General features: G+C 36.3%; 1 protein-coding gene across 10 annotated transcripts in view; it reads right to left on the reverse strand.

Annotated features, from left to right (window-relative positions):
- Positions 1-27,770, reverse strand: part of FARS2 (phenylalanyl-tRNA synthetase 2, mitochondrial) — a 470,462-nt gene that overhangs the window by 306,120 nt on the left and 136,572 nt on the right. For 9 of the 10 annotated variants that reach the window (XM_015587304.2, XM_015587307.2, XM_015587302.2 and 6 more), the window contains one exon: positions 15,259-15,390. The exons of the other annotated variant lie outside the window; for it this stretch is intronic. In XM_015587304.2, coding sequence (XP_015442790.1) covers positions 15,259-15,390 — 132 coding nt within the window. The remainder of the gene's footprint in view (positions 1-15,258; positions 15,391-27,770) is intronic. 10 annotated transcript variants of the gene reach the window in all.

Here is a 27,770-nt window from a genome sequence, read left to right on the forward strand (position 1 = left end):
CTACTTTGTCATGTGGTATGATAACTTGTTTCTTAGGATATGTGTGTGACTGTATTCCTCATTAGACCATTAGCTCCTCGAAGGCAGGAGCTCTGTCTTATTCACCTTCACTTGCCAAGCATCAGCCTTCCCAGCAAATGCTCCCTGCATTCCTCACCCTTTCCTTAATAACCAGTCAATGAATATTTGCCCTCCTGGGTAACAAGCACCTTCCCCTAACAAATTGCACTTGTCTCAATAAGATCCTTAAGGCAGACAGCATTATTAGTCAGATTGCTCAGAGCCCCTCAAATCATATCTGCATTTGGTTCTCTAGTACACACACCTAAAAAACTGCCCCATTAAACAACTCTAATTCCTCATATGCCAAATAAGGGTATTAGGCTAGATCAGTGGTTCTTAACTTTTTTAAGCCACAGAACCCTTAGAGAATCTCATGAAAACCATAATTACGCTCCCTTGTCTCAAATGTCCCTACACAAATAGGTATAAAAGCTGACGTGTAATTTCAGGGGATTCACAGAGTTAATATCTGGTATTATTTCCAACTTTAACACTTTCCGAAGAATGGAAGAGTTAGTGAGGGGAGAAAGGATTCAACACTTTTTGATAACTTACTATGCACCAGATACCATGCTAAGCACATTATATGCATTAATTCATTTACTTTTCATCCCAAACCAATGAGGTACATGTTATTACTTTCATTTTATAGATTCGGTACTGAAACTCAAAGACATTAAGTGGTAAATGTATTTGTCAGTGAAGGTTATCTTTCTGGTCTAAAGTTTCCAAATATTTTCTATAGAATCATGCACGTCTACCCCATGGTGGTCAAGGAAACCAGTCAGTAGAGACTAGTAAGTCCCAGAATAAGCAAGTCCTATGAGACCCTGTCCTTTTCCCTTCTCTAGCTTTTCCCCATGCCTACTATTCCATGCACCACTGACAAAGAACATCAGTTCAACTAATGAGGAGCTCCAATTCCCAGCCCCCTCAATGGCTATCAGAAAAATAATGAGCCATGGAAGAATGACTTTAATTAAATAAATCAACTAAAAAGTCCCACTAGCCCAAAGGGAGGGAGCTACACAAAGACCATTTCAGGTCTGCTCAGTTAGAGACATATGTCTCAGTGCTATACAACCAATGTAGAGTACTCATTAACCAGCTACTCTCCAAGAAGAAGACATACTTGGACATAGAGAGGATCCACAGAAAGCCTGTCCAAGGAAAGCCAGAACAATGGTCTAGAAGAGATAAGAGCCATTTTCACCACATGCATTTCATCCAGGAATGAATCCAGGTTTTGCAGGGCTCGAAGCTTATATAATTCAGAACTTTTTTAAAACAAAAATAAAATGTTACTTCTTTTAACTTCAGAGGAGATCTGCCTCCTCTATCATAAAGAATATCTCCTATAAGAAAGAAGTTATGCTAGTTATTTATGGTTCAGGCACCTGAAGGTAAAGAAGGTGGGAGACGGGGGCCATGGAATTCACCTCTAATTCTCTGGAGGGTATACAGTGGTGAAGTATACCTAAAGGTTCTATGTGTCAGTTCTATCTGGGAAGGCTGCATCTAGACCTATCTGATTGCTATGTCCATGACCTCTTCATCATGCCAAGAAAGTAGACCCTGGGCACACAGTCTGGCTATAACTCCTAAAATTCACTCCAGCCTGGTCCCCCTCTCTCCCTCCTGCCACTGCTTCAGCTCCCACTGACGTAATTTAGAGTCCACACTGTTCACCTGGTCTCTCTACAAAGAACTGGCATTTCTTTGACTCACTCTCCACAGTAATGCCAGTTTCTAAAACATAAACCTGATCATCTCTCTCTCTGACTTAAAGTCTTTCAATTGCGTGCACTACCTGAAGGATGAAATTTGAGGTCTTTTGTCTTCCAAGACCTTCCAGAGCCGACCCCTACCAAGGTGGTTTCAGCTTTCTCTGCTTGATTCATATGCCCCCTGGTTTTTCTAGGACTCTACACTAATCGATCTTCCCAGAACAAGTAGTGCTGCCTCCTGTCTTTGCGACTTCTTGCACAAACTACTCTTTTTAGGGCCTTATAGATAAATCTCACCCCAAATCCCTGTCTGGTTTAGGGAACAACCACTACACAAACTAATGTACTAGGAATCTATTTCAATGGCTTCTCTAGGGAGGGAGGAAAACAGAAAAAGTCAAGCTCTTTTCCAATCATCTTTCTCACTAAGCTAGAAAGGGAGGCAGTAAGGAAAAGCTCAAAAGAAATAAACAAATTCTGTAAAATGGTTTTGGAAGAGAGAATTGTAAGCACAGTATGAGCCATGGATAAGCTAAAAAAGAATATGCAAAACAACCATGATGTGCACTTTATCAGACAGCTACTATGGCTAGACAAACCACTACAAAATTTCAGTGGCATATAACAACCATACCTCTATGGGGCTGGGGCTCAGCTGGTCCAGACTGGGCTGGGCTTCAAACTCCCAGGTGGTTCCAATCCACTACACATATCTCTTACTGTTCTAGAACCAGCAGGCTATCTGTGTTCATCTCATAACAAAGGTGGAAACAAAAGAGGACAAAACCAACTGCCAAGTACACTTCAAGTCTCTCTATCACATCTACTAATATTCCTTCAGCCAAAGTAGACAGGTGGCCAAGCCAAAAATCAATGCAGCAAAGAAGTATACTCCTCCCACAGTGGAAAGTGCTTCAGAGTCACCAGCAAAGTACAAGGATACAGGATGGGGGAAGAACTGGGAATAATGGAGTCTGATGAAACAAATGACGATTTGCAACAATCCAAACTTGCCAAATTTCCATTTCTTTCTAATCCAAACCTGTTATTCGGAAACTAACAAACTACTCCAGTAGCTTCAAAGTGTCAAAAGCTAATAATTAGACTGTGTTGTTGGGGTCACTGTTTCATGAATGGGGGAGAAAATAAGAAAAGGAAAAGTTGGAAAAAATGGAAAATTCAGTTCATATTGATGGGGGAAGAACTGAAGAATTAAATCACAATTGCCTTATATTTGCCAAATACATGAGACCTCAGACTTTGAAAATAATGCACAGAACAGAATCTCTGCTTTCCAAGTCTCCTATGTATAGAAATTATGCCACAGATAGTATGCAACACATATTACAATAGCTATAAAAACATCAGAAATGAATCGAACCACTGATCTAGTTTTATTGCAATAACAAATACTGAGCAAGATTGGGGGGGGAATTAAAAAATACAGCAGGAAACAAATCAAATTCTTTGCAAGTGTAGTCCCCAAGCAAGCTCCAAGCTACAATTCCTAGTCAAACAAGAGCATCCTAGAGCATACGTTACCAGCCAAGATAAGCTGTCAGAGGGTGGGACCAAAACTGACAGAACATTAGGAGAAAGTGGGTAGATGTTTGAAAGTCATTAAATATTTAGAATCCCCATGCTAAAAATATGAATGATATAGCAATAACATCAGAGACTTAAACTACCAAAATCAAGCATGACAAGCAGAAGGGTTATCGTTATGGAACTTGTCAACTTACACCCACTCACATTCCCTGACAAAGTGATGTTTTTGGAGAATGATGTTATATAAAGAAACCTAAAGCTACTTAAGTAAGAAACATATATATTTCATTTATGAAAGACCAACTTGTAAAAAAAATAAAATAAAAGGCACGAACCTGAAGAACACAATCCCAACACATAACAATAACAAATGATTAGTACAGTAGCCCCCTGCCCCCATCTTTGTGGTTTTGCTTTCCGTCGTTCCAGTTACCCACAGTCAGCAATGGTCCCAAAATATTAAATGAAAAACTCCAGAAATAAACAATCCGTAAGTGTTAAATCGCTAAATTGAGCATTGTTCTGCATAGCATGATGAAGTCTCTTACTGTCCCTCTTCGTCTTGCCTGGGATTTGAATCATCCCTTTGTCCATTATATCCACACCGTATACACTCCCCGCTCCATTAGTCATTTAGCAGCCATCTCAAATAGCAGATCAACTCACAAGGTATCTCAGTGCTTCTGTCCAAGTAACACTTATTTTATTTAATAATGGCCCCAAAGCACAAGAGGAATCATGCTTAGCAATTCAGATATGCCAAAAGAAGCCATAAAGTTCTTCCTTTAAGTGAAAAGGTAAAACTTCTTGCCTTAATATGGCATTTTATCATCTCACATGATCATTATCAGGGTTGAGTACAGTAAAATAAGGTATTTTGAGTAAGAGATCATATTCACATAACTTTTATTTTGTATAGTTGTAACTGATCTATTTTATTATTTGTTATTGTTAATCTTTTACTGAGCCTAATATATAAATTAAACTTTATCATAGGTATGTATGTATAGGAAAAAAACATAGTATATATAGGGTTCAGTACTATCCATGGTTTCAGGCATCCACTGGGGAGCTTGGAAGGTATCTCCCGTGTATAATGGGGGAACCACTGTTTTCAAAATAAATGATGAATTCCTACCAATCAATTAGAAAAAGACAAAATTAAGCTCCACCCTAAAATGAACAAAAGAAAAACTATAAGTGTCAGATAAATATATAAAAATGCATTCAACCTTAATAGTAATGAGGTAAATGCAAATGAAACCACAATGAAATACTATTTTATACTCACTAGATTGGCAAAATAAGTTGAACAAAGTCAAGTGTCGAAGAAGATGTAGAGCAACAAGAATTTTCACATATAGGCTCAAGACAGTATAAATTGGCCCCACGGTTTTGGGCAACAATCTAGTGATAGCCAATAAAGATAAAGATGCTCATAATTATCGATTTAGCAATTTCATTGTGAAAGTATACCTTAGAGAAACTCTTACACCTGTACATACAGGATGTACAAGATGTTCAGCAGTAGCATTTGTAATAACAAAAAAAAAATTGGCAATAATCAAATGTCCATTAAAGAATGGATGAATAAACTGGCATATTCATCCAATCGAATTTAAGCAGTGAAAAATGAATAAATTAAAACTGTATGACGACACAGATGAATCTCTCAATATTACATGAAAAACTAAAGTCCTAACAGTATACATAGTGTGGTTCCATCTGTTAAAGTTTAAAACCCAGTGAAAGTTAACTTGTTTTACAAAAATACATGTTAAAACTATAATGAAAATCAAGGTAATAACACAAAATTCACAACAGAGATTGCTCACAGGAAGGAGGGAAACTGCATACTTGGCTGGCCAGGACTTCCTGGCTCTGATGATGATATTATACAGCAGGATCAGAGAAGGAGTCTTAGTAAATCAGATACTCCGAGCTTGGGTAATATACAGGGATGGGTAGGAAGATAGATAGATAGATAGATAGATAGATAGATAGATAGATAGATAGATAGATAGGCAGACAGACATATAGATGGATATAAAAGGATAAATACATACATACATACACACACACACACACAAGTTTATAAAATATAGGATAAAGTGTTTCAATGAAAAATATTTAAGGAAAAATAATTTTTAAAAATAGGGAGACGAGCATGTTTATGGCAAAGAGTAAAGAATGGATAGAAGAACAAAGTTGGAGGACTCATACTTCTCAATTTCAAAACTTCCTACAAAACTATCAAAATAGTGCAGTACTAAGCATGAAGGAATCAAAATAGTGCAGTACTAAGCATGAAGACAGAAATATAGAACCATGGAATAGAGTCACAACTCCAGAAATAAATCCACACATCTATGGTCAATCGATTCTCAACAAGGGTGCCAAGATCTTTCAGTGGAGAAGGAGTAGTTTCTTCAACAAATGATGCTGGATCAACTGGATGTCCACATGCAAAAGAATGAAGTTGGACCTCTACTTCACACCATATACAAAAATCACCACAAAATGGACCAATGGCCTAAATGTAAGAGCTATAACCACAGAACTCCTAGAAGAAAACATAGGGATAAATCTTCTTGATCTTATAGTTGGTAATGGACTTAGATATGACACCAAAAGCAGATGCCAGAGAAGAAAAAGAATAGATAAATTAGACTACATCAAAATTGCATTAAAATCTTTTGTGTTTCAAAGGACATTACCAAGAAAATGAAAAGAAAACCTAGAGATTTGGACAAAGTATTTACAATCATACCTCTGATAAGGATCTAGTATCCAGAATAAAGACCTCTTAGAACTCAACAACAAAAAGACGAACAATCTAATTTTAAAAATGGGCAAAGGAGTTGAATAGACACTTTTCCAAAGAAAATAAACAAATGGCTAACAAGTATATGAAAAGATGTTTCACATTATAAGTCATTAGAGAAAAGAAAATCAAAACCACAATGAGGTACCACTCCTTATCTACTAAGATGGCTATAAAATAAATCAATACAATATAGAGCAAACAAAAAATAACAGGCATTGACAAGGATGTGGAGAAATTGGACTCTCATAAACTGCTGGTGGGCATGTAAAATGGTTTAGCTATTGTAGAAGACAGTTTAGCACTTCTTCAAAAAGTTAAACACATTATTATCATATGACTCAGCAATTCCACTCCTAGATATATACCCAAAAGAAATGAAAACAGGGACTCAATCAAATACATGTACATGCATGTGTATAGCAGCACTATTCACAATAGTCAAAACATAGAAATAGTACCAAATGTCCATAATGGATGAGTAGATAAATTGTGGTATATGTACACAATGGAATATTATTCACCCATGAAAAGGAATGAAGTATTGATGTATGCTATGATGTGGATATATCTCCAAAACATTATGCTACGTAAAAGAAGTGACACACAAAAGGTTGCCTACTGTAAGACTCCATTTATATGAAATCATAATAGACAAATCTTCAGAGGCAAAACACTGAACATGGTTGCCAGGGGAAGGAGAGGTGAAGGAAACTGCTCAAAGGGTAAGATGTTTTACTTTGGAGTAATGGAAATCACAGAGACTTAGGTAGAGGTAGGGATTGCACGACCCTGTAAATTTACTAAAATGCCACTGAAATGGTTAATTTGATTTTATGTGATTTTTACCTCAATAAATTATTTAAACACTTAAAAAAAAATAAATAGAAAATCTGCAGCAAGAAAAATGAGGATAAGTGATAAACTCAGATTCTAGGCATAAAGTCCAGAGTCACTGTCACCTAGCCTTAGCAAAGAGAAGAAGTTGTATGAAAATATAAGGAAGTCCTGTGATGAAGAAGAGGGAAATTGAGAGTTCACTTAAGGTGGCTTAAATGGTCTAAGCAAAATAGAAAGTGCACATGTTAAGAACACAGAGATGAGAATAAAGTTATAATTTGAGGTGGGACAATAAAAAGAAAACATATGGTACATATCCTAGAATCTCTTCGACCGCCATTAGAGAACAGACTAAGTCAAAATCTTCTGGAAACATGTTCAACTACATTACTAACCAGAGAAAAAGAAATTAAAACAATACCAATACAACATTTTTTCCCTCTTAGATGCGAAGAGTAAAGATATTAAAAGTGTTCAGTGTTGGTGAGGGTATGGGACAAGAGGCACTTTCAAGTACTTCAGGTGCTTTTTTCCAGTGTTTATCAGGCAATACACATCATAAACCTTGGAGGGGAAAAAGCCGGTGATTCCAGTTCTATAAACTTATCCCAGTGCAACACTAAAGCCAGTGTGGGAGGACACATGTACAAAGACTGTTTATTGTCAACAATACATCAATATAGAAATGACTAAAAAGAATCATCTGCAATGGTTATGTGGCCCTTAACAATGATATTTGGTAATAGCAAAGACATTCATGTCAAATTTGTTCTGAAAAAGCACAATAAAAAAATTTCAAAGTATAATTTCATTTTTATAAAATATATATTCTACATATGTATTATTAGGTATATCTAATAATTATGCATAAGAAATATTTTTAAAGTTTTATCTAAGTGAAAATGGAATTACCTTTTTCTTATATTTTAATTTCTTAATTTTTCAATGATTACAGATTACTTTTATATAAGTAAAAAATCTTACTCCTTATCCATTTTGAAAAGGGAAAATGGACAAAGGCTAAGTAAATATTTTAACAGTCACTTCTATTTTGACAGCTTGAAAATATGTCACTAGGAGGAACTTCAAGGCAAAACCTATGCATGGGGCTGATACATATTTGTTTGCTTTCCTGAAAAGGCACTCAAAAAGACAAGACTGACTTAAAGAAGTAAGAAAGTTAGGAAGATAAAGGAAAGAAAGGGAGAGAGAGAAAAAAAAAATACAGGAGGGAGAGAAGGAAGGGAAGTAGCCATAATTAGCCAGATCTTAATAGTCTTAACCAGTTGTTTTACATCAAAAATTCATTATGCTTACTTCTGATTAATAAAGTTGATGAATTAAATATACAGTAGGGCCAGGATACCCACATTTTTCTGGCACCACGGAGTTATGTCATGTAATTATACTTTTACCTAGAGTGTCTTCATAATTCAACCTAGAGTTTGGTTCCACTACAGGGGCATAAGCCCACTATCCCTCACTCTGATTACAACTCAAATCCCTGGACAAGTACAAAACAACTATAGAGTACTCTGAAAAGTAGACAGACAAATTTTGATTGAATCAAAACCTGAAGAAGTAACTTACACAAGATGAAATTTTTTGTTTGTTTTCAAAGAAAAGCCTCAGTTTCAGAGCTGCACAACATCACAGACAGATAAGACTCAAAGAGAAAGCCTGTTTTTCTGTGCACAGGTAAAAGGCTTCTGTGAGTTGGAGTAAAGTGAACCCAAAAAGGGGATGCCCTAATTCTAACTGCAGAAGTATCAACTTAACCCCTGAGCTACATATGCAAAGCATAGGCTCAAACCAGCATAGCACCGACTGAAGAAACTGAACTGCTATTTGTACCATTCACAGAAGTTTCAAGCTAACCCCCTGAAATACACATGTGCAAGACAGACACAAATCAGCAAAGCAAAGATTTACACGGAGATCTGAATCACTGCCATTCTCAGACAAAGGAATACTAGGAGACGTGTTCAATAAGAATTGCTTAATAGGAAGTTTTCCACACTGAGAGGGAAAAACACCAGAAAGAAACATGGATCTTCAAGAATGAAGAACAAAATGATAAATAACTAGGTGAATATAAAAGAATACAGTTTTCCTCTTAAGTTCTTTAAAATGCTATGACTATTTAAAAACAAAAGTTTTAACACTGGTGCAGTTTTCAATGTATGTAGACACAGTACATGTAACCAAAACAACATATAAGTAACTGAGGAGGAGAATAGGTAAAGCTAGAATGTATATTTTAATATAAATAAAATAGACTTCAAGAAAAAGAAAATTACCAGAGATAAAGATGGATATTTTGTAAAGATAAAAGGGGCAATTCATGCAGAAGATATAACGGTTATAAAAGTGTATGCACCTAATAACACAGCATGAAAACTTGAGAAAAAAAGATAGAATAAAAGAGTAAAATAGAAAAGTCCATAATCATAGTAGGAAATTTTAACACTCTTTTCAGACGAATCGATAGAATATTAAGACCAAAAATATCAGTAGACATAGAAGAGCTGAATGCTATTCAATCACATTGATCTATTTGACATTTATAGACTATTCCACTCCTAGATTTTTTTCCTCAAGAGAAACACATGTCCACACAAAGACTTCTATACAAATATTTACAGCAGCTTTATTCATAATATGCAAAAACTGGAAATAATCTAAATGTCCATTAATAGCAAATGGATAAACAAATCAGAGTATACTCACAACAAAAAGAACTGATACAACATTGACAGATACACACAACATCATTAACATATCTAAAAATCATTACGCTGAGGGAAAGAAGAATAAAGAATACATACTGTATAATTGATTTATATAAAATTAGAAAACCCAAACTAATCTATAATGACAGATCAGTGGTTGCCTGGAGACAGGGATAGATGGAGGAATAGATTACAAAAAGAGCACAAACTTTGGTTCATGATGAAAATGTTTATTATCTTAATTATGATGATGGTCTCACAGATCTACACATATGGTAAAAATTATACACTTTATATATGTGTAATTCATTACTCTTTGATTATTCCCTCAAATTAAGGAAAATATTCTACCTATCTTAAAGACAATGTTTTTCAGGCATGGTATAAGTGCAGGTCATTCACAAGAATTATCCAAGGTATTTACTTAAAATGCACATCTTGGTCCCCATCCCAGACCTACAGAGTCTGACACTCAACGAGCAGACATTTTAAATAAGCTCCCCAGGTGATTAGTAGGCACGCATCTGACAACCACTGTTTAAGACCCAGTTCAAATGCCGCCTCCTCTATAACACCTCCACTGATTTAACTGATAAGAGTTCCTTCTTCACATCTCCCAAAGCTCCATCTTAAGAATGGTACTTAAGCTACCGGCTCTAATTACATAGCCTTACTTTCCTTACCACACTTAAAGTTTTACAGGGAGAAATCATATCTCAGCAAGTTTTGTGCTCTCCTTTTTGTGTCTAGCACAGTGCCTTACACATAAGATACTAAGTATAAGAATGGTATGTCTGCTTGTATATAACACAATGCTGGTACGATCTTGGCCCATGATGTCTAAAAGTTAGACCAAGAACACCAAATGGTATAAGTGTGTCTAGAGGTTGTACAGATTGGCTACCAAAGAAAGGAACAGACTGGAAATAGATTTACACTTATACAGGAGAAGAAGTATTGGGTATGACAACTGGGCATCCAAAGATAAAGTATATACCCCCTTGCAAATAGGAACCTAACTTATTCTGGGATGCACATTTCTAATATCCGTATCAACAATATTTCATCCTGAATTTAACCAGGACAAGGGCTTGGCACATCTTCTCCAATCCTTCTCTCCTCCCCATTTTGCTCACTGTATCTCTACTACAAATACTTACCACATGGTACTTTAATCATTTATTTCTATGTCTGTGTGTGCTACGCTATTTTCAAAGGCAAAGACGATGCTAATTTGCTTTTCTATAGCCTTAGAAAGAATTCAAAAAATATTTGACAAAGAAACAAAAAAAGATCATTTAAAACTGGAAACTGTTCATGTACATATTTATGTTTTTCTCTAAAGAAACAATTTTTAAATTTTAATGAAGATATAGGTAAGGTGATTCCATTTTTACAAAGTTCTTTTCCACTACAGAGCCTTCTCTCGCTCGGCCTATGTACAATCTTCTAAATTTCGCAGGGACTCAATAAATGATAAATTCATTTCTAGCATGATCATGACCCACAGTCATTCCTGATGATAGTTTTAGATGTTCATGCTCCACTACTATCCGAAAAGACATTAGCAGCCTGAGTCAGCCCAATGAGAAATAACTGTGAAGTATTTGGGGACATGACTCAGTACTGTCCTCTAAACATATCCTTAAGGAAAAAAACAATCACATCATGACAAGTCACCACCCACCTCAGAATTACTAAATCTAAGGGGTCTGAAAGCAATGGTGAAAACATTATAGTTTAAAGAAAAATTTTTTAAAAATTCTATAAACTTTCTGGAAGAGCTTTATGTTATTCCATTCATAAAAACACATATATGCTATAGTCAACTTAAAAGTGTAATGAAGTGTTTTCATTGACTGTTCAAATTAACAATCTAATCTCTGTTTTGAATTAAATGCACTCTACCATAGAGATAATATACATGAGGCACTGTCCTTCTTCAGGGGCCATAAATAACTACAGAACAAATAGGAGTTTTGTTTGCTGTTATTTTTTTCATTTGTTTGCAATGCTTCATTCTATGTTAGAATAACTTATTTGAACTGAATTTCTAGCTACTTCAAAATCATGCAACTTACTATTCAGGTAGTACAGCACAGTGGTTAACTGTTATCAGAAAGACTTGGGCAAGTTGCACTACCGCTATCTAGCTATTTAGTCTTGATCACCTTTCTCAGGCTCTGTGAAAAATAGGGATAATGATGGCTCTACCTCAGAGCCTTGTAATCGAGGTTAAATAACAAACATCTAAAACATTTAATGAGAGGCTGGCACACAATGAGGACTCAACTGATGTCTGCAGGTATCGTTGTTTCATCAGCTTCTTTGGTTTCTAGTTATTTTGCCATTTACCTGAACCTCTATAAGAACTTTAAAAGAAGGAGAATGTAAAACCATCAACTTTACTGTTTCCTGGAGTTCTGTTAAAAAAGGGGAGGAAAGGGAAGAAGAGGGAAGGGAATAAAATATAGGAGAACGAGATGGATGAAGTGAACATAGACTTTATGCCATAAAAAACTCAGAAATAAATAAGAACATAAGCTATATTTACAAATACTCTCTGTGATTTGTGCCTGCCAGGCACAATTAAAAATGTAACTATATATGTCAAAACACATTCAAGTCTGAGAATATAGAGCAGAATTTTGTCATAATAATTTCAAGTTCAAATAGCAAAGGCTATACAGAATTTCTTTTCTAAAACCATCTCTTTCTTTTCTTTAGTCTCCCTCTCTTATGAGGTATTTAAATTTTATGTGTACAATTTCCCAACAACATAAAGCACATCCTACCACCACTGAGACTCTCTCAAACACATTTGCATATTAGGTATCGTCTACTTGTTTGTTTTTTCACTTTGCCATTTCCTTCAAGAACACTTGACGTGGCTAATCTAACCATAGAACAGCAGTCTCCTTAATGTGCAATAATGATTTGGAAACCTGTTTCAGATAACTAATTCAGTCAATTACTGTGTCAATAAACTTCATACAAACCCATCAAGGATACTAGAAAACGTACAAGGAAGCACAATTCCAAGTGACAACTGATACATAAGTTGATGCATCCCCTCATCTGCTTTCTTAGTTCTGGCCCCTAACGCCAAGCATTCTTGGGAGAAGGATGCTTAGGATTCCTTCAAATCTTTTGCCTAAAATAAAACACTACAGAAGTATTTGAAGTTAGCTCCCACTCAAGAAAAGAATAAATCTTACATAGTTACTCCCAGTATTATGTGTTTTCTATTAAGATGCATATACATTGATTAGACTGATTGTTCTGTTTCTTAGTCCTCTTAATTTTCCTTTTTCCTCTAAAATCAATCACTTAATCTAGAATCATAGATACCGAGATAACTAAAATCAGAGGTAATCTAGTTCCAGTTGGTTAGAAATCACTTCTTATTATAGTGAGATCATTATTTGTTTTCTTATTACCAAAGCTATTTATCTATTTACAGATTTAAAAAAAAAAAAAAAAACATTTCTGGTTTCACCTACATAGCCACAATGTGCCTCTATAATGAGACAAGCCCTTAAAACTCATGGAATAAAAATCATTTCTATGATATGCAGGACAGTCTCTGTTTAAATATTTCCTATTAAGGGGACTCTGTTGATAAATGGTGCTGACCATTTGAAAATTTAGAAGAAATTAGCAGTTAATTTTTATTGACTGTTTTCCAGGTGCCAGAACCTGTGCTAAAGCACATTATATGTATCACCGTGATTAATCCTCACATAACTCTGAGGGAGGTGTTACTGTGTCTATTTTTACTATGAGAACACCAGGACTTGCAAGAGTTAAGCAACTTTCCTGAAGACATACAGTTGTCGATTGACAGAAAATCTGGTGTTTCCAGACACCCAAACCCAGGTCTCACAAATTTTACTCACAGGCCTTAATATGTGACCTCTGTGTTCCCTCTTCTGTAATATAGATCCACAAATATTTGAAAACTATCCAAGAAGCATATGGCAGTGAGCTGGGCTTTCTCCAAAGCCTTCCTTGGCAGAATGGAGAGGACTCTGTGAGCTGACTGTAGGCAGAGTTACCTAAGAGTAAGAAGGGAAGGCCAGGCCTCTGGTCTCCCAAACCAGATAATGCAAACTGCTGTACTTCACTGTCACCTCACCTCTTCCATCTCACCCCACCCTTATTCTCTAACCCTATCACCTTATCTATGGTCTATCTACATTTCTTAGTTACCAAGAGCAGGACTGCTCTTTTCCATTCTACTATAGGAAGCCCCGTGACCAACCCTGCGCCAGAGCTACTGCCCTCCAAGGCCTCAGAGCAAATGTTCTACAGGAGCTGGGCGGGAATGTGGTGGGGGTGGGAGGGGAGCACAAGTGCAATCTGCAATGTGCATCACTTCCACTCCACTTACAGTCTATGCAATGCTCCCCTGCTCAAATGCCCAGTCTCAACAGACTTCCCATGGAAGACTTATACTCTGAAAAATATGTTTTAAATTGGATTCAGATACTGACTTTTTTGTATTTTGTTTGTTTATTTGTTATATAAAGACTCTTATAAACCATTTTAATTAATGTTGAAAATTGATTTATCACTCTGAAACATGCTCATATTTTTGATATCCAGGTATTAAGGTATCTTATAAAAATACATTATGTGTACTTATTTTTAGATGACTTCAAACCTGCTTCTATTGACACTTCCTGTGGATATCCTGAGTGTGGCAAAGGTGAACAGGTGGCAATAACTCTGCCAAATATAAAAGTGAGTATTTGTATATACTTAGACTAAAGGAATATTTTTGCAAAATTTCCACTAAATTTATTTAATTTTTTATTTTTTTGCCTTGGTTGACTTGGAGTTTTTTGTTTTGTTTTGTTTTGTTTTTAATTTATGTATAGTTGATTTTTAAGAAAAACTCACACCTCTCAAACTAAGTTTAGAAAGAATCATTTTTGTTAAGCAATGATCTTATAGAGAAGAGATGGAAAGATCTTTCTCAAGTACTTATATATATAGACAGAATTTAATCAGAGATCTCATCTTCCAACTTATCTTCAGTTGGGTGGGACCACCAATCCTGAGGGCAGCAAACAACTAAACATTACAGGACTAAGTATTACATTGTGTTTTATTGTATTTATGAAATATCTGCTGAATTTGGGGTGCTATTCTAAATGCAATAAGAACAAACCCCATCGGCTTTGTTCTTATAGTTTGAAAGACAAAAACAGCACCCATGTGACACGCATCAAATGCCAATTAAAAGCAACATATTAACAAATATGAAATCATGAAGTACAAATCCAACAACCAAGTGTTGACAAGAAAAAAACTCCAAAAAAAGAACCAGGATAAAATTAGGCATGAGGGATTAGTGTGTGTAGAGTTAAGTGTCAGAGATAAGTCTGGAAGGTAGTATGAGAGGAGAAAGATGGTGAGGCTACCCCTACAGGAAGATGTAAATGAATAGGTAAATGAATATATAAATGAGGTTAGAGGAGAAGAGAGCCTATAAATAAAATGTTGGATTATTTTCTACCTGAATTTACCAGTTGTTGTTCCATCACTCCACAGCCAAGAACTTCTAGCCATTCTCCATGGAAGTTGATCTCCAGCTCAAAGGAAGGATGAGTAAAAGGAAAGTAGCAATCTACCCATCTAATGTCCAGCCCTGCAAAGATGCCAGATAAAAACACTGTTAAAAGGCAGTATACTCTTTCTTGTGATCAAATATGTCCTTCAGCTAAAAACACCAATTACTACATTCTGAGTGAAATAAATAGCAAACAAATTAATTTGCAATATGTTAGAGGGAGGCGATAAATCTTAAAACTTGTGAAAACCTGGGAATGTCTTTTCCAATATGAAAAACACTTTATGCGGTTCCAGGGCCCTCTAAAACCAAATCAATCACCTGTCAAATCCCTGCAACTACCTGGCAGAGGAAAAAATTAGGTCAAAATCACAGATAATCAGGAAATTCTGCTAGTTTCTATAAGTAAAAATGGCATCTTTTCAGAGTTAAAGAAAAAAATATTTTTACTATACAGTCCTTCAAATTTACATAGCAACAATATGACAAATTTAAAATAAACTACAACTTTCATTTCCATGAGTACATATATATTAATTTTTTAATTAAGTTTATGAGCTAAAAGTTAAATAAGATCAGCTAAATTTAACCAAAACATTTAAAAAGCCAAAACATTTTTTTCTATAAATGACTGATAAATATACTTACAGCTAAACAAAGTACATGCCAGAATTAATCTCTCAATAAACAATCATAAATATGGTACTTATTTATATGCATTGATATTATTTAACAAAAGACTAATGAATTTAAAACAGTTAAAGCCTGCAAAGAGCAGAGATTACTAAAAGCAGAGAAACCAGATGAGAAAGTCACCTAATAGCCAGTTAAGCATTGTGAGAAACACACAAAAAAAGTGGGCATTAGGCAAATTACCTATGGCCTCCATCCTATGTTCCTTCCACTTTGTGTAATGATTATTCTGTTGCTTCAGGCAACATTCCCAATGGTGTTTCTCCACAGTAACATGCTTCTCTATGAATTTAAAATACTATGCTTTCTTGTCCAAGACTATTTTTGCATTTTAAACTTGGTGGAAATCAGAATGAGAAACAAATAAAAACAATAACAAAAATTGCTTCCATTTACTGAGCACTCACTATGCCTCTATCATCTCATTTAAAAGAGAGGAGCAAAAAACTATTAGAAAGGTCAAGTATTTTGCTCAAGGAGTACAGCTAGCAGATAAAGAAGCTAAATCCAGTTCTGACCTACTCCAAAACTCCAATTAAAACATAATTCCCTGCCCATCAAAAAAGATATTGCAAGAATCAAAAATCAGATGGGAACAGAATTACGAGACACAGGGACCTTTCCTATGCCCCAAATTAAATAGAAGGTAGATTTTTCTTTCATTGTTCTGTTTTAGTTGCATTTATTTTTCTAGTTCCTTGCTGTCTATGGCAAGTGAATAACTGATTTGTTTACAACAGTAATATAATACTTCCTCTTTTTATTATACATGTGGTATAACAGACAAACATTAAACTGCATATATAGTGTACAATTTGGTAAATACTGACGTATGTATACATCCATGAAACTGTCACCACAATAAATACAGTGAACATATCCATTGCCCCCAAAGTTTCCTCCTGCCTTTCTGTAATCCCACCTATCTGCCCATCACCCCTCCTTCTCTCTTCTCCTCACACCCATTATCCACAGGCAACCACTGATCTCGTTTCACTATAGATGAGTTTGCATTTCTTAGAATTTTATAAAAATGGAATCATACAGAATGTAATCTTTTTGGGGGGGGAGGGGGAAGCTGTCTTCTTTCACTCAGCATAATTATTTTAAGATTCACTCATGGTGTTGCACATATCAATAGTTTATTCCTTTTTATTACCAAGTAGATTTTGACATTTTTTTCTGAGAAAAAAGCAGGCCCTACTGCAAGCCACTGGGGAAGTGTCTGCAGGTCCCCTGAGTAACCCAGACTTTTCTTCGTAAAAGCTCCTATGTGCAGAGCAATTGCTCATTCCCAATGGTATTCTGGGAAGAAGGTATCTGAACACCTATGTGATTGTGCATCTTTGGAACCAACAATCCCCTACCAATATTCTTATCAAAAAGTTCCAAAGACAATCCTGCTGGCAAACAGAAATGTGTGAAACACTGGGATATATGACTGAGTGCAGAAGGACCGACAGACAAAACCATTTTTATCATTCTTTTTTATAACTCCTGGCAGGTAAGGACAAATCACCTTCCAAAAACAATTTAGAAAAACAAATTTTGTGTACATGGTTTTTTATACTTGGCTCAAATTTTACCAAAAGAAGAGCACTCAGGGTTAACATGATGATTTCATCATCGTATAATCAAATATCACCTAAGTGCCTAGAACACAGGTGATGTTGACACAAATTAATTTTCTTTGTATGGACAATCTAAACAAATAACATAGTTTTTTGGACAATCTAAACAAATAACATAGTTATATAGTTTTATATTTCACACCAGTAAAATCTTAAGTTCTCCCTAGTCAGAGAGAAAAAAAATTAAAGACATTAATAAACTCCCCAAATAATCTCAGTGATTAAAGTAATTCTATTATCAGTTTATTAAGCCCAAACTAAATCCTTATTGCATAAAGTCTACGGGAGCCTCCCTAGAGACATGACCCTCTTTACATGCGCCCGTCTGAGATGCTGGTGCTGATGGTGTCATTGAAGCACAAGGATGGAAATAAAAAGTGATGTGTCAATCTCTCCCCTTCCCCAGGAACCTTCCTTTACTGAAGGGCATTCACTTTGCCACTTGTAAAACTAGAAAAAAAAATTATAACTTTAGATTAATATTTTTAACATTGAAATAAATTCTTAAGACTTCCATATGTTGGTTGGTCAACCTTTGTTCTTCCTTGGGTTAAGACCTCAGCCACCACGGCCCTCGGTTTCTTCTTGTTCTGTCATCCTACAGGTGTCTCTCTCAGTAGCAATGAAAGCTTAATTGTTCCACACTGAAAGACATACCCAGCAATGCAGGAAAAGTCAGGAAAGTTTGTCAAAGTTTTTCAGAACCATGAAGATGATCCACAGAAAGTAAGACAGAAACCACAGATTGCCAAAAGTTTTGTTTAATAAAACTGGGAAGTTTTCGATCCTTTTCATTTCCTCGGATCCTTTGCTTAGTTTCCTTTTTAAAATTTATGACCCTGCAAAGAATGCCAAATCCATAAACCACTCATTTTCTTTGGCCTATTACTTTAAGGACATCTTCAGTTCTTAAATTCTGCTTCCTTCATATAAACAGGCGAAAGACAAAATCTACAAAACCTCATTTTTGAAGAGCCTATGGTTCTACTTCAAACATAAACAGTTATTATTTCAAAGTAAATTATAATCACATGTAATTTTTGCTAAAAGACCATAATATATTCTAACAATTTAAAGTTCAGTTACACTGACACATTAACAGTCACTTTTTTAAAATCATTGGGGTACCGGAATTATTTATTAAATACTTTTATATTACCCCAGAAATACACTTTCATCTTGTTTTCTCCCTATAAATTATAGTAACAATTATTATATTGGGTTGAAAAAGCATCTTGACATGCATCTTGTATTAAAAGAAGTGATACTGAATAATCAGTTCAAAACTCTGTTGAGCATGGCTTATTTCGCATGTGAAGTATCAGGAGACACTGGAAAAATCCACTAAAAAGTATTTTGTGTTATATGTTAATAGAGGAGAATTTTTTATAAATATTTCCAAATCTTATGGATTCATTATGTATTAGGCTAACTTCTTATTGAGATGATAGAAGGAAATTAAATGCATATGTATTATATATATCTAATGAAAAATAATGCCAAAGTGTTTTCTATCTTCTGGTTTTTTGTTTATTTGGGCATAATAATTTCTTAAATCATATTTACAAATGAAACTCAGAGCTTTTTAAAAATTGCCTTAGAACTCTGCGAGATTACAGCCAAGAGCGTAGAGCCAAGTAGAAGAAAGAACACTTGATAATAAGCCAAACATAGATTCAAGTTTCAAATTGGTACCTTCTTTCCTATGAAACCATGGACAGGTTAATTAACCTCTCTGGGCCCGTGCTGCCTCATGCCTCCACTGTGTACAATGACAGCTATTCCACCCAGTGGTTTTGAGTAAATAACTTACAGGAGCCCAGGTTTTCTCAGAGGCAGAGATCCCATTTGAAGTTCTGGGTACTGACGCTGCTTTCTCTCCTGAATGAGGATGCTGAGTTTGTTCTCGAACAAGGAGAGCTCACAAGAAGCAATCCCTCATTTAGGACCTCAGAAATGATTAGTGAAAATTCCTTCAAGATGGTGATGTGAGCTCAGATGGAAGAGGTACAGCAGGAACTCTAACTCTCTCAACTTTGGCAGGATATTACTTGCCCCTACGTGCCACAGGGAACCAGGGGCCAGGAAAGACAGCACTGCATTTTGCCTGCTCCATGTACCAGTCAACTTCTTGACCTTTGGCCAATGAGACATAATGCAGGAGAGTGTGTGTGTGTGTGTGTGTGTGTGTGTGTGTGTGTGTGTGTATGGGGGGCTCCTCCCACCAATTCCTGACTCCAATGTGATATTGCAATATGCCTAAGCACTCAGACATATTGTAAATATTAAATAGATGTCATTCCATCCTACTTCCAACTCACCTTCAAAATACATCTCATAAACATAATACAACACTTCATTTCCCTAACTTATTGACTCATTAAAGGATTCTTCTGTTTCCCATACCCCCTGTTTTTAAAGATGGGACTGTGCTATCAGAACTGCCTCTCAGAAGTGTTAGAATCTCAATTGTAAATCGCTGATGGTCCAAGCCAGAGCACATACCAGTAATTTTACACATCCTAACAAGGCTACTCTCCACTGAAGCAGATAATTTTTAAAACTGACTATACAAATACACAATTAATCACTGTTGGGCATTAATTTTTCAATGAGTTCCTCTCCATTGGTATCAGAGAAATAGTAGAATGCAGTGCCCTGATACCAGGGCGGCTACTCATGCTTTCTGCGCAGGATACAGCATGCATCCAGGAAGGAAAGCAAGGTGGAAGAAAAAAAGGATGGAGGATGCTGCTCTCTAACTAAAAATAAATTCTTAAAAAACTGAGATCATCTTTGATGACCATAATCTAATCTGGGGAAACAACCTAGCCGCCACTGTCGATGTAACCTGACAATTCTATCTCTTTTGCTACTGTTTAAGTAAGACTCACAGCCCTTTAAACTGAATATGTAGCAAGCAGCATACAGGCATTTTTCCAGGTTTCTTAATATTGATCTATTCTAATAGCTTCCTTTAAAAAAATTTTTTTGAATAGGTAATATCTTCACAGGATTCAAAATTGAAACACTGTAAAAGGATACAGCTCACTGTATAATAGGGTATCACATCCCTGTCCCTGTCCTACCCCTCTCTTTCTGGACCATTATAGGTAAACTTCTAGGGTTTCCTTTTTATTGCCAGATGTAAGCAAACACAAACATGGATCTCCATTTTCTCTCCTTTCTTATAAAAGACCGAATACCTGCACATTATTCTGCACCATGCTTTTTCCACTTAATGACATGTTGTAGAGGCCTCCACCAAGTGGCTATACCACGTTTATGTAAGAAGTCCTTACAGATACATATTTGGACTATATTCAAATATTTTGCTATGAAAAATTATATGACAACCAACTACCCTGTTGTGTCAGATTAAGTGCTTTTAAAACTAATTTTAATAAATATTGCCAAATTGTCCTCTATAGGAGTTGTATAATTTTGCGCTCCCATCATCGAGGGGGCCAAGGCCACACAACTAATTAGTGATAGAGTCAAAGTAGAGCTGAGGACCCAGATGAAGATTCAGGGCTCTGCTGACAAAAGACCACCCAGCTTTACCTCCATACACAGCTCCCTCTTAGCTAATGCAATAGCTGAGCACCCACAAACAAGATTTCCAGATTCTGCTGCCTCCCTCACCCGTGCTTTCTGTTTGTATCTCTTGTCTCTCCCCTAACAAAGGAAATGAATGTCTTCTGACTGAGTAACTACACAGCTGGCAGTAATGAGGAAGAGGAGGCACATGTTAGGCCTGAGGCACCCATGTGGGGCTGTGAACATTGATTGATTCCATTTCCAAAGCCCACCTCACAAGTAGCACGAAGTCATTCACAACCAACAATTCATTCTCCATCTAGCACCTTACAAACCTGCCAGTGTCACCACTGAGGCTCATCAGTGCACCATAGACATCTTATATGTCCACATAGCCATATACCCTTGAGTCCAGTACTGCAGACTGCTGAGTGGAATAAAATCATTCCAACTACATAGTTAATGCAAATACCACCTTTTTCCTCTCAGAGAGAAAGAGGGTAGTAAAATTCTTTGGTGTGGGGCCTCCATAGCACACAGTAAAAGATGTTAGGACTATTTCAGCCAAAACAACTCCCTTTGTTAAGATATGCACAAAGTAACTGGGAAAAAAATAAAAGATTAGCAAATTCTCTCACCATTGGTGATGGTGTAATTTATGCCACAGCTATTAGTCCTCCAGTGTGCTGAAGTGTTGTTTCAGGCTATTGCCCTGGGACTCCTTTTGATGAAGGCTTGGATCTTAAGATACTATCATTTCTCTACCTCACAATGAGGTGAGAAATGGCACAATTTAATTCTAAATTTGGATGATGTCAGAAGTATGAAGATAAGTAACCACTCTCTTGCTATGTAGGGAGTAGATAGGGACAGCCTAACAGCAACCTGGCCTAGGAGTAAGCCACAGCTACAGCCCCTCTGGTCCTCAATCTTCTTCCCCAACCCATTCACAAAGGATAAGTACACAGACGAGCCTGTAGACAGGAGGCTCATACTCCACCCTCCACAAATCTGGTCACAGAGAGTTGGGTGGGTTGGGCATAATTATGGGAAGAACAATCATAGATCTAGGACCAAATCCCAGCTCTACCACATTTAGTGACTGCAACCAAATGATTTAACTTCTCACTGCTTCAATTCTGTTTAAAATAAAAATAACACTTCGCCAAGTTTTGGAGACAATTCAGTAAGGAAAAGTGTGTAAAATCCTAGCACAGTACCTGGCACCTAATAAATATTCACCGGATGATTTTTGAATTGAATGTCATTGAAAATCAGATCATAATCTAAAATATCTATCACCTTTTTATAAAAATATGAAAAAGAAACATTTCTAAGTTGTATTCCTAAGGTAATCAACACTTGTTAAGTTACTATGGCACTGTGCTAAAATACTTTATATGACTTCTTTAATTTAATCCTCACACTGATTTAAGGCTGGCATAAACACTGCATAGTAATTATCACTGTTCCCATCCTGCAGATGAAGAAGCTGTGGCTGAAACAGTTGACGTATCTAATCTAAGTTTACTTAACTAGTAAATGCCAAGATCAGAATTCAAAACCAGGTCTATCAGACCACAAAGCCCTATGCTGCCCTCTACTGGAATAGACAATGAAAAACTACACTAATTCAGTTTCCCATGCAGGGTGTCCTTACAAGTTAAAGATGGCACCATCAGTCTTTTTGTTCTTCTAAGATATAATAATGACAGCTATGATGAGAGAAAGAGAGGGAGAAAGGCGGGAGAGGGAAAGGGAGAGAGGGAGAGCGGGGGGAAACAGGGAGAGAGGGAGGGAGAGAGGGAGAGAGAGAGAGGGAGGGAGAGAGAGAGAGACACAAAAAAGCATAGCCTAAGTTCAAAGATTTAAGAGAAACTCCACAGGCCAGAAACAGAACAAAAATGCCATGACAGAAAAAAGCACAGGGTTGCTGGAATCAGAGTCCACAACCATGAAGAGAAGCCAGGAGCTTGCTTTCTGCAGGATAATATATTGGCTTTGGATCTGAGGGGAGGTTAAAGGTCATATGCTGGGATGAAATAAACTCTATGCTGGTAAAGAAGGATGACAAAAACTGTCACCAAATACAGCCTAAGGATGTAGCTCTAAAGAGCTGTAGGCTTAGAGAGCCTAACCACAGGTGTTGGATCTACCCTAAATCAGGGGTGGTTAGTACATCTGACAGATTCCTATAAAACCTTGTTCTGGATTTCAAGCCTAGAGAGTGAGGTGGAACCAACTATAAAACCACATAGGGAAGAAATAAGCAAAGTGGGGTGGGACAGGAGAGAAGAAAATAGAGAAAGGGAGAAAAAAAAAATCTTCCACTAAATATGATTCTGCAAACAAAAATTTCAAAATACATGAATAAATCAAATGCTAAGTAAGACGAGCCAACAAAAGCAACAATTGAACATAAATTCACTCTAGATTAAATTAATTTTATAAAACAACCTAAAATTTTAAGATAAGTGTGTTTCAGATATCCTATGAGATAGATACATGAAAGCACAACTTACTAAAAACAATCGTAAGGCAATCCTTTTGAAAACCAGATTGAAACAATTCATCTTTAGGATTTTATCCATCTTCCAATCAAATTCTGCTTTGAGAAGAAAAACACCCGCTACTTAGTTTCAAAAAATTCCTGTCACAAACATTAAGCAGTATAAGAAAAGAAGCCAAATAAAGTATTTAGCAAATTATAAGAAAAATAAGATAAAAGTTAGAAGAGGAAAGTGAGATGTAATGGAAAATGCGAAGAAAAAAGTATCTAAAAGAAGGGTAGTCAAAAGTGTCAAATGAAAAAGAGAGACTTCCACATCTGGCCAAGATGGAATAACGAACCAGTTTTACTCTTCCACATAATAAACTAAAAACAAACAAACAAACAAAAAACAATGTCATCAACAACAACAAAAGCAGACAAAATATATGAAACAATGCCACAAGGAGAGCCAGAAGTCTTCCCAAGTTGAGGAGACAGAGCTGGAAGTCTGGACTAGTCAGAGTGGCTAGAGTTCACAGGACAGAGTAAAGGGGAGAAGAGAGCTACACAAAGAGAGATCTCTGAAGAACTGCAGAATATACCCTTTTAATATTCAACTGAATACTGTCAGCGCATGTGTGATAAAGAAACTACCCAAACCAGGGAACAAACCACAAAAAAGGATTAAAAGGAATAATGCTAGTAGCTCACAAGGACCAAGAACAGTGTCAATTCCCAACAGCCAAGTCGAAAACCTCATAATTCAGTTACTGAAGAGTCTTACACTGTTGTGAGAAAAACTAACTCTAGACTAAAACACTCCACTGGATCCAAAAGCATAAAAGTATTTCTAAGCAACCCCAAAACAGAGCACATGGGTATTATTAGGAATACAAAAATATCCAATACGAGGTAAAATTAGCAATGTCTGGCATCCTATAGAAAATTCTCAGGCATGCAAAGAAGAAAAAAAAAAGGTAGAGAAAAATAAATAGCAATTCTCAAAGAAATGACACAAATGATAGAACTGGTAGAAAAAGACATTAAAATACATATGATACATTTGGTATATTCAAAAAACTAAAGGAAAAATTGAAAATGTTAAGTAAAGATATAAAAGATATTTTTAAAAGACCTTAATTAAAACAAATGAATGAGGTAAAAAAGAAAGAACACTGCATGGAATTAGCAAATTAGACATTACAGAAAAAAATGGTGAACTGGAAGATATAGTGATGAAAATTATCCAAAATAAAACAGAAAAGAAAAAAAAGCTCTCCAAATCAGACAACACCAGACAGCCCAAAAGACCTGATTTAAAAATTATTAAAAGTGACGTGCTCAAATTTTTTTCAACTTGTCCATTTTAAGAACAAAGTAGAACTGACAACTATAAACCTAATTATTATTCTCAACCACTTTCACTTCATTTATATATTTTTTATAATTTTTTTATTTTTCAATTGCATTGACACAATATATTAGTTTCAGGTGTACAACCTAGTGATTAGACATTTATATAACTTACGATCAGTTCATTAACATTAACAAGGATTCACAAATAGTGAAAAATATGAAAAGCTATGGAAGATATGGGATCCTCATTACTATTACTAACTGACCTCACTCTTGACCAGAAAAATATTCACTGAACAGAGCCTGGAAATGTCTCAGCTGAATGTGGCCGTACATAGGTCCCTATGGAGGCTGGGTTGACAAATGAGTTATCTGGGGGAAATCAACACCTATGGAAGAAAGAAGGCCACAATAGACTTGGGTAGAGGGAGAAGACAACAAACTGCAATCAGGTCCAAAAAAGCTTTACCCTCGTCAGAAGTCTGAGGCTTCCACGGCCCACCAGAATTGGCCTGAGGTGGAGTAGTGGGGTATTAGGCAAAAATACTGGGCCTTTATGTTCCTGCCACAGCCAGTCTTTGGATGTGGGCAGCCCTGGGAAGGGCATGTCCTTAAGCAAGGAGGCTGCCCACAGCTGAGGCAATCCCTGAAGGAGCTGAGAGCTGGAGGCCCTCTGTACTCCCATCAGCCAGAGTTCTTGGAGGGTACACTGGAGGGTGCATCTCAATGACCACAACAAGACTTTTTTGCTTTTAAACAAAAGGGAAGAGACCTGACTTGCCCATGGCGACATATCTAGTCAACAGCTGAAAATCACAATCTATTTCTTCTTCAGACTAGTTCATCTAAACTATGCTCTGAGGCCAATGCTTTATAGAGGGAAATGCCAGTGTTTAGCAAAGAGGCTGTGCAAGGAAGGGCTGTAAACATCGAAAGACACATAGTAACTAAAATGTTAGGAGTCCTAAACCCCCACCTTAGTTGCTCTGAAAGAAACGATCTGCCAAATACGGTACAAAATATAAGGGAAACAATTTAGAAATGTTAAAAATGACAGCAAATTCCACAAGCATAAAAACAGTCTAAAGGTTATTTTATTACTTTCTGATTCTTAACTGATAACCTCTCTTATAACAGCCTTAGGACGCTGGTACAATTGAAATGTTAGCAGAAAATAATGAACTGCTTTAGAGAGGGGGAAAAAACCCCTCAAACTAAAACAGCTGTAATAACAACACATTGCCACAAGGAAATAGTGTGATCTAATTTTTAATTTTGTTTTTCAAGCACAAAGGAATACAACACTAAAAAATTTTAAAAAGTGAAAAACTTAGACAAACTTATAAAAACAAATACAAAAAGTTGTTAATAATTCTGAGGCCTGCTGAGGCAGTTCCTATTCATTAATTTTAAAAAGTTAAATTTGAAGTTTTAAAAATGATCTTTAGTACCCCAAAATGTAACCGAATATGATGTAGTAAACAGGGCTTTACTCCAAGTTAGGGGTAGGGAGGCAGAGCAAGGGGAGAGTCAGAGGGCAGTACCTAGGGAGAGGCCCAATTTTTTATCACCACGGCTTTTGTACACCTCTCATTAGCAGAAATATTCCTATAATGATTTCTTTCTATCTTTTCAAAAGAGCTAACCTCTAACATGGACTCAGAAGTGAGGCTGTAGGGCTAAAACTGTGCCTCAAATATTTCCCAGCTGTGTGATCGTTATATGGTGCTTCATTTCTCTGTGTAGGTTCTCATCTGAAAAACAGACATTATAACAATACAACATCATGGATACAGTTTAAAAAATCTTTATTAAAGTGCTTAGTGTAGAGTTTGGCACTGTTAAATATTATCCCTATTATTGCCATCATCATTATTATTGCTATTATTAATCTAAATGACATGCAGATTATTTGTACCTAGACAGGATTACCAAGACATTCTCAGAAACACACGCCCAAAGAAAAACTGAAATGACCCTCTGAAACACCTTAAGAAAGAACATGGCACTTCTCTTCAGAATGCGGAAGACACAGCCAAGAGTCATGAGGGAGCTGTTAACATTCAGTGTGAACACGATGAGAGCACACAGCACCTATTTTCTGTAATATATAACCCCTCACCCTTATACTTCCTAATGAACCTGGGTTTGGGTCACTTTCCCCCCTGCTTAATAGCTGCCCTGAGAAGCATCTTAGCAGATGGTACAAACATGTAGACACACCCGGGAACAAGCTTACACATTCCCTCTGGCAATTGCTTCCTCAGCAATACACTCAGTAAAGATGCACCAGGGCTACGCAGATGTGTGGCTAACACATCTTTATGGATTTTCAGGGTGTTTGGCTACTGTGCAGATGGGGTTAAAAATGACCTCATGGCTGTAAAGAAAGAAAAAGAGGATTTTTTCACAGATAGGCTTTAGTGCATATGAACAACATATATTCTTCAAGCAGGTGGGTTTTTACTTTAATGCCATTCCATAATTCTGCTGATTCAGTCTTATAAACAAAAAATAAATTTGAAGATTTACAAGACAGCAACTCTGATCTGTAATGAAATGTGACACCTAAAAGTCTAGGCCAGTTGTATTTTAAAAATAAAGCAAGCATTTGCCTGAAGTAGAGAAGCTACAATTTCACTGCTGTTTCAAGAGTTAAGATTCTTAATTCTTGGCCATGGGCATGATGGGTATCATAGTCAGAAAAATCATAAACTGCAGAAATGTTTTTTTTTTTGTAAGGAAAA

This window comes from Pteropus alecto, unplaced genomic scaffold, assembly GCF_000325575.1.
Source record: "Pteropus alecto unplaced genomic scaffold, ASM32557v1 scaffold121, whole genome shotgun sequence".
Taxonomy (NCBI): domain Eukaryota; kingdom Metazoa; phylum Chordata; class Mammalia; order Chiroptera; family Pteropodidae; genus Pteropus; species Pteropus alecto.